Source organism: Ruditapes philippinarum, unplaced genomic scaffold (assembly GCF_026571515.1).
Source record: "Ruditapes philippinarum isolate M1 unplaced genomic scaffold, ASM2657151v2 ctg1319_1_1_1_1, whole genome shotgun sequence".
Classification (NCBI taxonomy): Eukaryota; Metazoa; Mollusca; class Bivalvia; order Venerida; family Veneridae; genus Ruditapes; species Ruditapes philippinarum.
In genome coordinates this window covers 293,649-307,445 of record NW_026866837.1, presented here as the reverse complement: position 1 = coordinate 307,445, position 13,797 = coordinate 293,649, and the positions used below count along the sequence as shown (strand labels likewise).

At 32.8% G+C, this 13,797-nt stretch overlaps 1 protein-coding gene across 1 annotated transcript; it reads right to left on the bottom strand.

The window, feature by feature from the left end:
- Positions 1-396: 396 nt before the first annotated feature.
- LOC132733865 (egl nine homolog 1-like) lies at positions 397-5,276 on the bottom strand. Its single transcript, XM_060720590.1, has 2 exons — positions 4,272-5,276; positions 397-561 (listed from the first exon to the last, which is right to left on the bottom strand). The coding sequence occupies exons 1-2, from the start codon at positions 5,244-5,246 to the stop codon at positions 412-414; spliced, it is 1,125 nt and encodes a 374-aa protein (XP_060576573.1). The 5' UTR covers positions 5,247-5,276; the 3' UTR covers positions 397-411.
- Positions 5,277-13,797: the final 8,521 nt, after the last annotated feature.

The following is a 13,797-nucleotide window of genomic DNA, read 5'->3' as shown; positions in this document are numbered from 1 at the left end:
ACTCATTTCCATTAGAAGTGACGATAATTGTTAACTTAACCCTTAGCCTGCTGGCAGTGATGATTCTACCCATGTGATCAGTGCAGACCAAGATCAGCTTGCGCATCTGTAGTGTTCATTATTCAGTCCCTACATATTTTGAAGTTTTCCCCTAAAAATGGGGAATGGCTTATCCCGATTGAAAGATGGTCAAGTTCATTTCAGATATTTAGTGTGTTAAGGATAAGTAATTTTTCATTTGATAATTGAATTGGAAGCCCCCCTAAAAATGGCCCAGCCCCCCATTCTCTTATTCCTGAAACATGTGTTACAATGTCACTGATTGTATAGGGCTGGCATTATGGCAAAACTATTTTCTTAAGTTTCGTAGAAAACTTCTTCATAATTATGCAGAAGTTTTACATCAGGGATTCAAAAACTGATATTTTTTTGTCTATTTACCTTAGAATTCCAGTTTTTATTGAGGTAATAAATACATGTAACACAGCGCCCATCACCACTGGGATTATCAACATGTCGGAGAAATCGCGTTGAGTTGCCAGGGTAAGCTGCAACCATTGCCTGAAAAATATACACATCATGAAAACAACTTAAAAATTACTCAATTGACTAATAATCAACTTGTTAAACTCACCTTTTTTCTTATTTTCTCATTGTTTACTGTTCATAAACAACTTGATGGATGCAATTAGAAGTACATGTACTTATATTTACAATACTTATATTTACAAAAGTACCAAGCACTTTTGCTTATTCTGCAAAATCCAGACATAAAACATGTACACAATGTACATTGTATATACTTATTACTGAGGCCTCAAGACAGTAGACTGATTCTATTTATAGTAGTAGCCTATGCAGGCTGTGTTAGCACTCATTCAGGCAATTGTCTGTCAAAGGCATTTCAAATGTGTACAAATGACTTTAAGACAAATGTTTCCAACCGTTTAAGGCAATTTTCTTGAACCATATACATTGTAGGATATTAAATGTATGCAGGACCTTTCATCCATATTATATTGCATGGTATAACAACCATATAAGACATTTGGTCTTCAACCACATTGTCACAAAATATGCATGTTGCATGCCCTGGAATTAAACCTTCAAGCCTGACCTATGAAGACCTAATACTTTCAGTACTGGGGTTACTAGGTGGGCTTTACTGCAAATAAAATGTTTGATTGCATGATGACAACATGCAAATCTAATTAGCATACATTTTGCAATCCAAATGGGCACATTTTAACATAAATTTACCATTTAACATACATAAAATAAATTAAAGTTACAGGTCAACATACATGCTTCAATGACAAATTAAATCAATCATTCAATACCAATTCTTTTTCTGCTTCCTTTTTAAATATCTTAGCTGCAAATTTAATTTGTACTGAATATATTTCTGGGATTGTTTTTTTCAGTCTCATGTTTTATTTGCATTGATTTTGCAAAAAAAAAAACAATAAAAAAACTTAAAAGCCTAGTTTTACAAATTGTTTTGCTTATTTGAAAAGTGTATGATATATATTTATTAAAGCTTCTAAAACCCTTTGCCTGCTGGAAATTATCAAATATAAGTGATCTGCCTTAGCTACAAATCTCTATGCTGCAGTTTACTTTGTAGTTTGTACATGTAGCTATGCTATTGAAATCCCCTCAACTTTTAATGGACTGTTCCAAATTCAAAGCATTAGTTAGCCTTGTTATTTTCTATAATCGTCAAGAAAAGTTTGCTTATTGGCTTTTGGATTTTGCGCATTACATCTCAGAAATTCTGAAAATTGCTCCAGACAGACGAAAACACTTTTACATGTTATTTGTTTCTAAATAGAATATTACACACATTTCAAATTTTTTTGAAATTCTCTATTGCAACAGCTGCGATGATAATCCTAGAACATCCTAGAATAATAACATAAAACTTTTTTTTCTTTGTTTTTTTACAACAGAGTTCAAAAATGTTCTTGCCAAAAACCAAAATAATATTGACCATAAAGTTTACATTATAATACATGTATATTTGGCAATTTTTTTTCAGAGCTTTTTTTCAGTGTATAGGAATGGACCCTTCTCTGAAATAGGGGGGGAGAGGGCAATAGCATTTCGGCATAAGAGGAAGAACTTGATGTTAATTGAATTTTCGGGGAAAACTGCATGATTTTAAAGTATTTTAATTGTGAGAAAGAAGCCTGAAAACAGCCCATGGGCTTATAAGGAATAAACAGCCCCTGCCTTATAAGGAATAAACATCATATTATAATTCATTAAATTATAATATAATCATGTATTGGTGATGTTTCTAGTTGCTGGTACATTGTATATACTAATATACAATGTATATACATGTACTAGCTGTCTCTCAAACAAACACCTGTCTCTTGTCTACAATGTGTGCCAAAATATTACAACTTAATGCAACCATGCTTCACAAGTTTAATTACTTTTTGTTGGTATTTTTGTTCAAAATAAAAAGGACTTATTAAGACCCCTCTTCAGAGACCGCATAATTTTTCTTTTAAATTTTTTCCAACTTATAATAGTGTTTCAATTTTAACTTGAAGCTAAACACTATTTTTATTGAATTTTTCACATTCTTGTAAAGATAAATTGTACTTTAAAATTATTGTGGGCACTGCTGTGTGCAACCACTATTAAGCTTTGACAAATGGAGACAATTTCTATTTGCACAGTATTACAATTTCAGAAGCAATGACTTAATATTCCACTTAACTTTGTGCATCATCATGCACATAAGGTATGTCTGACATGCCTAATGGTGAAACAACACTCTTGACATTGAGTGATAAGAAAATTTCTCTGCATCTTTGCCTTTTGATTATTTCACTTGAATATTGCACAACACCTTAGCTAGATTCATCATTTGCCAGACTAAACATAATCAATTATTCTTGGTTTATTCTAAGTTGCTATATCCTCCTTCCTAACATGTATTTTTTAATAAGCTATCAATTTCAACACCTTTCAGTCATGAAGTTGAACACTTCATGCTTGTCAACAAACCACAAAAGTCCTTGATTACCAGTATATTAAAGGGACTCCACTGAGGTTTAAAAGCCTAAAAACATAACATTTGAATTTCTTACATGAATGAGCTGGGACACTTTAAACAGAAATATATGCAAAGATAGTTAAGAAATTAATATACTTTGAAATAAATTGAAATTCGTATTTTTATGCTTTCCTGAGTCTGATTTGAGTGAAAAGCGTTTAAACACTTTTCATTTTGGGTCATTATTTTACAATTTGAAAAATTATTCTGGAAAAACAAAGTGTGCGAATGATTTGAAATTTTGCACAAAGATTAGTGGTCTAAACCTTCATCAAATGGTACATTTATCTGGAAAAACTATTTTCCAACCTATCATGTCAAAAAGCCTCAATGGAGTCCCTTTAACTCATATAAATTATAATGTACATGTAAATTAATGAAACAAGTTAGTACATGAATAAAGATTACAAACAATAATACAATAGCATGTACACTTGATTTAAGTTCTGTAGAAATTTAATTTCATTGAATCCTGCAACATTCCTCATAGTTTAATCTCTACAGCCGGCATCCTACAGAGTCTAGCTATTTAAAGTAGCTTTGATAAAATGTAAATTTAATTATGTTATGATGACAAAAAAATTGGAACCTTAAGCTGAATGATATACTCGGCTCAGACTGAGTCAGGACAATGTAGAAATTATAATATATTATAATAATTAAATTATAATAATTAAATATTAATAATAGTCTGACCCCGAGTATATCATTCAGTGTACACCATGGACTTGCAATTGTATTAATTGGACCACATAACATGCCAAGTATGAAATTTTGTGCAGCGATCTCTGCAATTCTTAGCTGCTAGCAAAATCGTTGTCTAAGGGCTGCAAAATTAATTGTCTTATTGGCTGCTGTTGCAAAACCATAATAAAAAGAAATGCTTCAATTTAATCACGAGCACCAGCCTCGCATAAATATTTAGTCCTTTAAAAGCAATTGAAAGCTTTTATTATGATTCATTCATTGTTATTAAAATATGTTATACTGTGATATATACTATTAATAAAATAATAAAGTGCTCATTTTCAATTTAGCCATAATTTTATTCTGATGATAATGTTGGACAAAATTTTAACTTTTTAGGTTGACCATTTACTAGCGTTAGTATCACAACTGGCAAAACTTGAAATGGAAATATAAAGAACCTAATATTTAACACTGCTTGGGAGATCAAATTAATTCAAATCAGTTATACCTTTGATCTTCCTTTAATATGATATTGTCCAAGAGATCTTTGGCAATGTAACATAATAGCGTCTATTGAAGAAATAAGAAAATTAACATTGTTACAACCACGTTCAGACCCGTCTACCCATGTGATAACATCCCCTCGCACTTCATTTCCAGGGGAATTAGTGTTAACAAGTTGTCCACGAGTTAATTCACCATGTTCATGCATCAACATCACATCATCTAGAATATCAGTTCCTTTAGAATCTCCTAAAAAATTGTCTAAAACACATATCCCATAAGAATTAAGACATTTAATGACATAATCACCTAAAGTCTTATTTCTCCCTTCTATAACACTAAGGTATGGCATCTTTTTATCGTTTACTTTGCTAGTTATTTGTGCTTCGGCCTGCTGCGTATAATCTGGGGCATGCAAAACCGATTCCTCAGTTTCAAGAATAAACTTCTCAGAGCTTCCACTTTCAGTTACATCACTTTCTGCATTAAACTGTGCATTATTTTCAGTATTTATATCAGTCTTATGTTGTTCACTGTCACATGGTAAATTATTTTCCGTATTTTTTATCGCTGTGGCTCCATCTGCATGACAAGTTTCAAGTGATGAATCGCAATCACTTGTAAACAAATCATAATATTCGTCTTTTTTTAATTCATCACACTGATGCATAACACGTTTCTTTGTGGACGTGACAGCAGACGATGCTACTTGAGAATCGATCGATAAAGATGATAACTGTTCTCCTAAGCCCCCGGTATCTGTTTTATTGACACTGTCACTAGTTTTCGCGGCTGTTTTCTGCATTGATCTTTTGCAAAAAGCTTTGTGCTCCGGCCAAGCTTGTTTTTGATGATTTTTCGAACAGTATGCTACTGCCCTACATCTAGCACACAATTTCAGGTTGACAACACGCTCACAAATATCACATTTATTGATAATACTGTCTATGCTTGTATCGTCACGTAGGCTATCCGCCATGTTTCCTTGTTTTGATAACAACGCAGCGAAGCGGAAAGTCACGCTTGAACGCGCCGCACGTGGTTTTTCGGAGAAATGAGGGAAAACTGGTTATGGTAGGCCTAAATATTAAAGAAAAAGAAAAACGCCTACTTATATCATTAAACAATCAATTACTTTATTTTCAAATATTGCAATTAGGCCTACAGTACATGTACTTGTAAAAAAAATATTTTTTCGTGTACAGTACATAAGATGTACTGATATGGAATAGCGTAAATAGTTATCAGTATGATTTTCAAAATTTAAATGACACTAAAAGATCAGTCATAAATAGATAGATCTATGTACGTGAAAGATAATAATGCACTTTACTTGTAGGCCTGTTAATTTTTATATATAAAAAATCAACTTATGTTCATTAAAAGAAGAAACGAACAGTTTTGTTTGTAGCAATAAATTATGCACACACGCATAAACTATCGGTCAATATATAAAAATATACAAACTTCAAAAGGAGTTGTAAATAGAATTTGTGTAAATCTATTAAAATTCTTGAAATATTGAAAGGAAAATAAATTTTTACTTTTGAAAATATACGTGCCTAGCTTTCTTTTGTATATAACTACGTATAGTAATCTGGAAATTAAAACTATAGTAATCTATAAGATATACTAAACATTAACAACAACATCTCTCAAGAACATGAACAAACACAAACCAGACCAAACACCAAAAAGCTATATTCACTATTAAAACATTCAAAACAAGATTCTTTTGGCATTGACTCACTGAAAAAACACAATAAACTGTATACATCAGATCAAGACAAGGCAACAGTACTAAATGAACAATTTCAATCAGTTTTCACTTCTAAATCCCCTGTTTCTCTTAAATTCCTTGCTGATATGAAGGTACAGGATCAGGCAGATACAGGTAGAGAGGTTCCCCACACACCATTTAGCCCCCATAACCCCATGCGTGATATTGATATCTCTGTAAAAGGTGTTGAGAAGCTTTTAAAAAACCTCAACCCCCATAAGGCTGCAGGACCTGATCAAATTAGACCCATTGTGCTCAAAAAATACCAGTAAAGAATTAGCTCCTATAGTGTCCAAACTTTTCCAGAAATCACTGCAGTCCAGCACTCTACCAGACATTCTGGAAAATGGCAAATGTCGCCCCCTGTCTTTAAAAAAGGTAGTAAGTCAGACCCAGCCAACTATCGCCCTATCTCTCTTACCTGTATCTTGTGTAAAACCCTGGAACACATTGTCTCCTCCAGTATAACAAAGCACTTTACTAGATCAAACTTGTTCTATGAATTGCAGCATGGTTTCCGAGAAAAAAGGTCATGTCAATCCCAATTATTAATGCTTATAGATGATATCCTACAGTCAGTAAATCAGAGAAGCCAAGTAGACTTAATCCTTCTTGACTTCTCTAAGGCCTTTGATATGGTCAACCATGAAAAACTCCTGTATAAGCTGCATTTCTACGGTATAAGGGGTCAGACTCTGAAATGGATCAAAGGTTTTCTTGATAACAGGTCACAGTCCGTGGTGGTAAATGGCTCCACATCCAGCTCCATACCAGTCTCCTCCGGTGTTCCCCAGGGCTCGGTCCTCGGACCTCTCTTATTTCTTATATACATAAATGACCTTCCTGAATATGTCCAATCCTCTAAGGTCCGCCTATTTTGCTGATGACACAGCCATCTATCTATCTCTGACTGTCGCTTCTCATTCTAGCTTACTTCAACATGACTTACACCAACTTGAACAATGGGAAACAAAATGGGACATGCAATTTAATCCATCAAAATGCCAGGTTATCCAAATCACAAAACGAAAAAACAGTCATTCCAACAAAATACCTCCTACATAACACCACATTAGAAACAGTTCCATCTGCAAAATACCTTGCATTACAATATCAAATGATTTAACATGGAACAAACACATAAACAACATCACAACAAAGGCGAATCAAACACTTGGTTTTCTACGCCGAAACATCAAGGTTCACTCAGAAAGGTTAAAGTCAAACCGCATACAAGACACTTGTCAGACCCCAGCTTGAGTACAGCTCCACGGGTCTGGTCCCCCTACACAGGAACTCTCATTGACCAGATAGAGTCAGTCCAGAGAAGGGCTGCTAGGTGGGTCAAACATGACTTTGGCGTATGTCAAGTGTCACTGACATGTTGACTTCCCTTCAATTGAGGCGCCTTGACCTTCGGCGTATTGACCAACGCCTGGTCATGTTCACAACATCCTGCATGACCAGGTGGCTATTCCTTTCCCAAAGTATATCGTCCCTCTTACAAGATCATCTAGAACATCCCATCTCCATGCATTCCAACAAGTCCAAACTAAAAATGATTACTATAAATATTCATTTTTCCCAAGAACAATTGTCCACTGGAATGCTTTACCACCTGAAATCATAAACTTGTCTGGCCCCGAGTTCAGTCTGGCTGTAAGCCGGATTGAACATACGTCTCCCTAAAAATACCTTTTCTGTTTTTAACCTGTTTTTTAACAATATACTCATTTCCTTTACTTTTATATTCTTTTTTTCAACTCTTTTACTAACATTCTTGTCAGTTGACGCGCGTCAAGTCTAGGTCCCAGCAGGGGTTGACTATATGGAAGATAGATAGATAGATAGATAGATAGATAGATAGATAGATAGATAGATAGATAGATAGATAGATAGATAGATAGATAGATAGATAGATAGATAGATAGATAGATAGATAGATAGATAGATAGATAGATAGATAGATAGATAGATAGATAGATAGATAGATAGATAGATAGATAGATAGATAGATAGATAGATAGATAGATAGATAGATAGATAGATAGATAGATAGATAGATAGATAGATAGATAGATAGATAGATAGATAGATAGATAGATAGATAGATAGATAGATAAATAGATAGATAGATAGATAGATAGATAGATAGATAGATAGATAGATAGATAGATAGATAGATAGATAGATAGATAGATAGATAGATAGATAGATAGATAGATAGATAGATAGATAGATAGATAGATAGATAGATAGATAGATAGATAGATAGATAGATAGATAGATAGATAGATAGATAGATAGATAGATAGATAGATAGATAGATAGATAGATAGATAGATAGATAGATAGATAGATAGATAGATAGATAGATAGATAGATAGATAGATAGATAGATAGATAGATAGATAGATAGATAGATAGATAGATAGATAGATAGATAGATAGATAGATAGATAGATAGATAGATAGATAGATAGATAGATAGATAGATAGATAGATAGATAGATAGATAGATAGATAGATAGATAGATAGATAGATAGATAGATAGATAGATAGATAGATAGATAGATAGATAGATAGATAGATAGATAGATAGATAGATAGATAGATAGATAGATAGATAGATAGATAGATAGATAGATAGATAGATAGATAGATAGATAGATAGATAGATAGATAGATAGATAGATAGATAGATAGATAGATAGATAGATAGATAGATAGATAGATAGATAGATAGATAGATAGATAGATAGATAGATAGATAGATAGATAGATAGATAGATAGATAGATAGATAGATAGATAGATAGATAGATAGATAGATAGATAGATAGATAGATAGATAGATAGATAGATAGATAGATAGATAGATAGATAGATAGATAGATAGATAGATAGATAGATAGATAGATAGATAGATAGATAGATAGATAGATAGATAGATAGATAGATAGATAGATAGATAGATAGATAGATAGATAGATAGATAGATAGATAGATAGATAGATAGATAGATAGATAGATAGATAGATAGATAGATAGATAGATAGATAGATAGATAGATAGATAGATAGATAGATAGATAGATAGATAGATAGATAGATAGATAGATAGATAGATAGATAGATAGATAGATAGATAGATAGATAGATAGATAGATAGATAGATAGATAGATAGATAGATAGATAGATAGATAGATAGATAGATAGATAGATAGATAGATAGATAGATAGATAGATAGATAGATAGATAGATAGATAGATAGATAGATAGATAGATAGATAGATAGATAGATAGATAGATAGATAGATAGATAGATAGATAGATAGATAGATAGATAGATAGATAGATAGATAGATAGATAGATAGATAGATAGATAGATAGATAGATAGATAGTAGTAATCTAGTTTTAATAAGATAATTACAAAAATATGTTTTAAAATAGGTCATATAGTTATAAGGCACCCGTACCATCAAGTTACGAAATACTGTCCCAGTGTTCCATCATTTGTATTTTATCGATCCTTTTTCATGAAATTTAAAGGTACATGTATATCTATGCCTGTCAAAATCTGAAGGACCATTTGAAATGTTCTGAACCATAGTAAACGCGCTTGTCCCCATTGCCAGTATCAGTCATCCCGGTTATAATCCTCACATGTGTCCTGTATACGAATTATGCCATGAATTATGCTTGATATGCTTGAAAAAAAATCCAGATCTTCATTTCCATTTCAAGGTCCTCAAGTTGACCTCAACACGTCTTCTTCGGACCCATTGTATACGCACCGGTCTCAAATATCGTCAGTAAGACTGGTGTACACAATGCTTCGGACCCTTTACGGGCCAAACCGATTTTTCATCCACCTATCTATAATTTCTTGCAGGATCGGGTTGCAAATACAAGTTAGTATGAAGTGACATTATGCTCATTTTTTCATTGTCATGTAAAAAGAATTGTTGAAGTGAATTGAATCTAATTATATAGATTTTTCCCAAATGATTGACTATGATCAACAGTTCATTTTGGAAAATGTTTTGGATCTTAAAAAAAGACTTGCCGTACTCTTTTTATAAATTGGACGTTAAAGGTAAATTCCCCCGTAAAATTTTTTATGAAAAGGTCCTTGGGCCCAAGGGTGAGTTAAATTAAATAAAAAAAATTTGGATGGATTTTTTTTGAAAAAATGAAAAACTTTTTTTTGATTTTTCATTTTGTTCGTTCACTACAAATCCCGGTTTGGCATAAGTCACTTTTTAAAATTTGCAAAAAGGGGATGGTATGTTCATGTTGAGTATTGATAAACATTCGGGTTGTTATACAGAACTTCATGTATATAGCTGTATACTTAATACCCCTTAAAGTAACATACAAAGCACTTCACGAGAAAAAAATTCTATTTCAGTAGGACCTACATTAGTATACAAAATATGTTTTTTAAAGAGATTCACGAAACATCACGTAGATATATCTGTTAAATCAACATGCTTTGATAAAGAACGTAGATCTGCAGTGTTATTTTTGTGTATTTGGTTTACCGCAAAAAAAATAGGAGCGAACAATTTTATTTGTGAAGATGATTTGCGTTTAAAATACATACATGTGTAGTAATAGTATATACATGTACATGTTTAATAACAGTAAACAATTTATTATAATTTAAATCGAGGTCTGGGTCTCATTTCATTATTTTAGCAGCTTTAAATTAGCATGACTAATCGGAACACCTCGACGATTATTCATAATTATCTCGGAGTTAAAGTTCTACCACGTGGGTTTTGATGTTAACAAAAACAGAGGATGTAAGTATATTAGAGAAATAATGTAAAACGAATGTATAATCTTGACATTCAAAGGAAAATAGTGTCTATTTCGGTAAAACTATGATTTCAATTATGTTTGACCATTTTAATCAATTTAAAAATGCCAACTGGTGTACAGCGACATAAAATCCGAATTGATGTCAATAGGTTACGATTTCTACATACATAAATAATGTACTGTTTTCTTTTAAATTTACTTAATTTAGGTGGACTTTTACTCGATATATTAGTTTCTTGGCGAAGGTTAGACGGAAATACCGTACATGTATCCGTTCTGTGTTTTCTTGTCTTTGTTCAACGTGAGATGGAAATGGAGTGCACGTGAGAGTACGATTAAGTGGTCTATGCCCAGATAAGTGAATATGGGCAATGTGCGAATCGCCTCTAATTATTGTATATGTGAACTCCATGAACTCATGCCTGTATAAACAATGAAACATGATGGGAAAAGTGCAATATGAACAATTATTTAGGACCAAAAATAGCATAAATCGAACACAACACGTGCAAAATCAATAAAGAATATCAGACATTCGGCAATGAATTATCCAAAACCTATTTTCTCTTAAAAGATTCAGGAAGACAAAAAGGTCCAAATGAAGTGGAACTTCTTCGTACATGATTCGAAACTACAGTAGTCCTAACGTATAGATCTATTAATATTACTTGTAAATAAAATAAAATACGTAATAAAAACAAGCCAGGTCAACGCGTTATATTTACGTGATAAATGGCTAGTGGCTCATGACATTTATTTATCATCTACAGACCACATACCGCTATATACGTGTACATTGTTTTTCTTACTATTATAATTTTATCATTAGATTATTTTAAGATGCATCATGTGAAACTGTGCAAATGTCACGTACGCAAAGAAGATAAATTAAGCTGTCTAAAAAATATGGGAATATAACGCTTTGTTCGTCTGCTTCTTAGTATACGCTGTGAATTCCCCATACTATAGGTTGAATCTAATTGATTTTAGTAATAAACAATCAAAACTGGTGAACGTGAGTTAGCACACGTACGTCTTCTATAATACAGCGATAGGGAGAGAGAGAGAGAGCGTTCGACAGTACTACGTATCGGGAATTCAGTCAGTAAGTTGTTTAGTTTGCAACATTTGTGTATTTCACACAACAATCCAGCTAGTAAGTAGAAATCCAATGCAAATAAAAACAAAACAAGGTTTTCCATTTATTTTATAGCACTGCACAAAAAAAACGCTCATTAATAATACGCTGAAATGCACTTCAAACGCAACACCTATGATTTGTTTTTATTATTATCAGGGAGTCGTTATCGTTGAAAATTGACGCTAGATACGTGTTGCATGTGAATTTTAATGTAGTCACTTAACCAAAAAAGGAAATAGTCTAAAAGAAATAAAATATGACAGTAAAAACACACATACAAAATTATATGACATCAAACGATTACTTTATCACAGCAATTATCACGAATGTGTATATACATGTACATGTATTCACCTCATTCACTGGTGTTATTTAATATGAAAATTAGTGTAATACTGTAAAAGAATCAAAATGCTTTTCAACAAGAATTCTTACATTTATAAGCATTTCATAACGAGCATTAATTAAATAACTTGACGCAAATTTCCATGTCCTATTCTGACGCAAGACAATGTAGCGCGATCTCTCTGAAGTGAGAATGGAGCATTTTACTTTCCACATACTAGTATGTTTTAGTGTAACAATTACTACGCTTAAGTTCTTTTCGTTTAAAGGTCATGAATTTGAATTCATACATAATCATTTACGTTGAATTAACCTATCATACGTAATAGATAAATGATTTTATTATGTGCAGAAAGTGGACAAAAAAGTTCTGGTGAAATTTGAAAATGATGTTATGCATAACGATCTTGCAGAAGTGTCTGCAATGTACCTTGCCAAGCTCACGAACTTTATATTCGTATATGTAGAACTTAATTATGTTTAATTACTTTATGTCCGGGAGGTGGTGTCGTACAAGAAGAACTTAGTTAAGGGTAACATGTTTCTGGCAGACGGTTCAATTACTCTATGTCCGGGGGAGCTGGGAGGTCATACAAGTAGAACTTAGGTACGTACAGACGACGGTTCAATTACTCTATGTTATTACTCAATCAACAAAAATAAGGTTGACAAGGAACCAAATTTGATGAAGATCTATGATTGTTAGATGCAAAAAACTCTTATATAACGACTATATATGAGCCGCGTCACCACAAAACCAACGTAATGCGTTTGCGACCAGCATGGATCCAGACCGGCCTGCGCATCCGCGCAGTCTGATCAGGATCCAAGCTCTTCGCTACCAGTTTCTTTACTTGTAATAGTGTTTGTAAGCGAACAGCATGGATCCTGATCAGACTGCGCGGCAGGCTGGTCTGGATCCATGCTGGTCGCAAACGCATTACGTTGGTTTTGTCCTGACGCGGCTCATAATATTATGGTAACAAAGAAAAGAAAACATGCAGTAGTGCCATCCTTATGCTTATTCACTTTTATGCTTGTTCTAGAGAATACTTTGGGTCTAGATTTAGCGGGAAGTCTGGACTGTTGTATATTTAGTACATGTACCAGGATTATTTGAAACTGTAGGAAGACAAATAATTTTTTCTATGTTTTCACTTTCTTAAAAAAAGATTAGATTTAAGCATTAAAAACCAAGCTCATTGACATTGTTAAAAGGAAGTTTAAATCACGAGAGTCACCAATTACTTCAGAATAATTTCAAAGTTTCACAAAATAAACGAACTTTGTACTTGCAGAACACAAAAAGTAAATAACTGCAAAGTTAACCACTTAAATAATCCTAAAATAGCACTTCTGGTTTTTGCACACTAAGTGACAGTTAATGACAAAATAAGCATACATTCCCTTCAAGTTGTGTTGCAAGCAAAC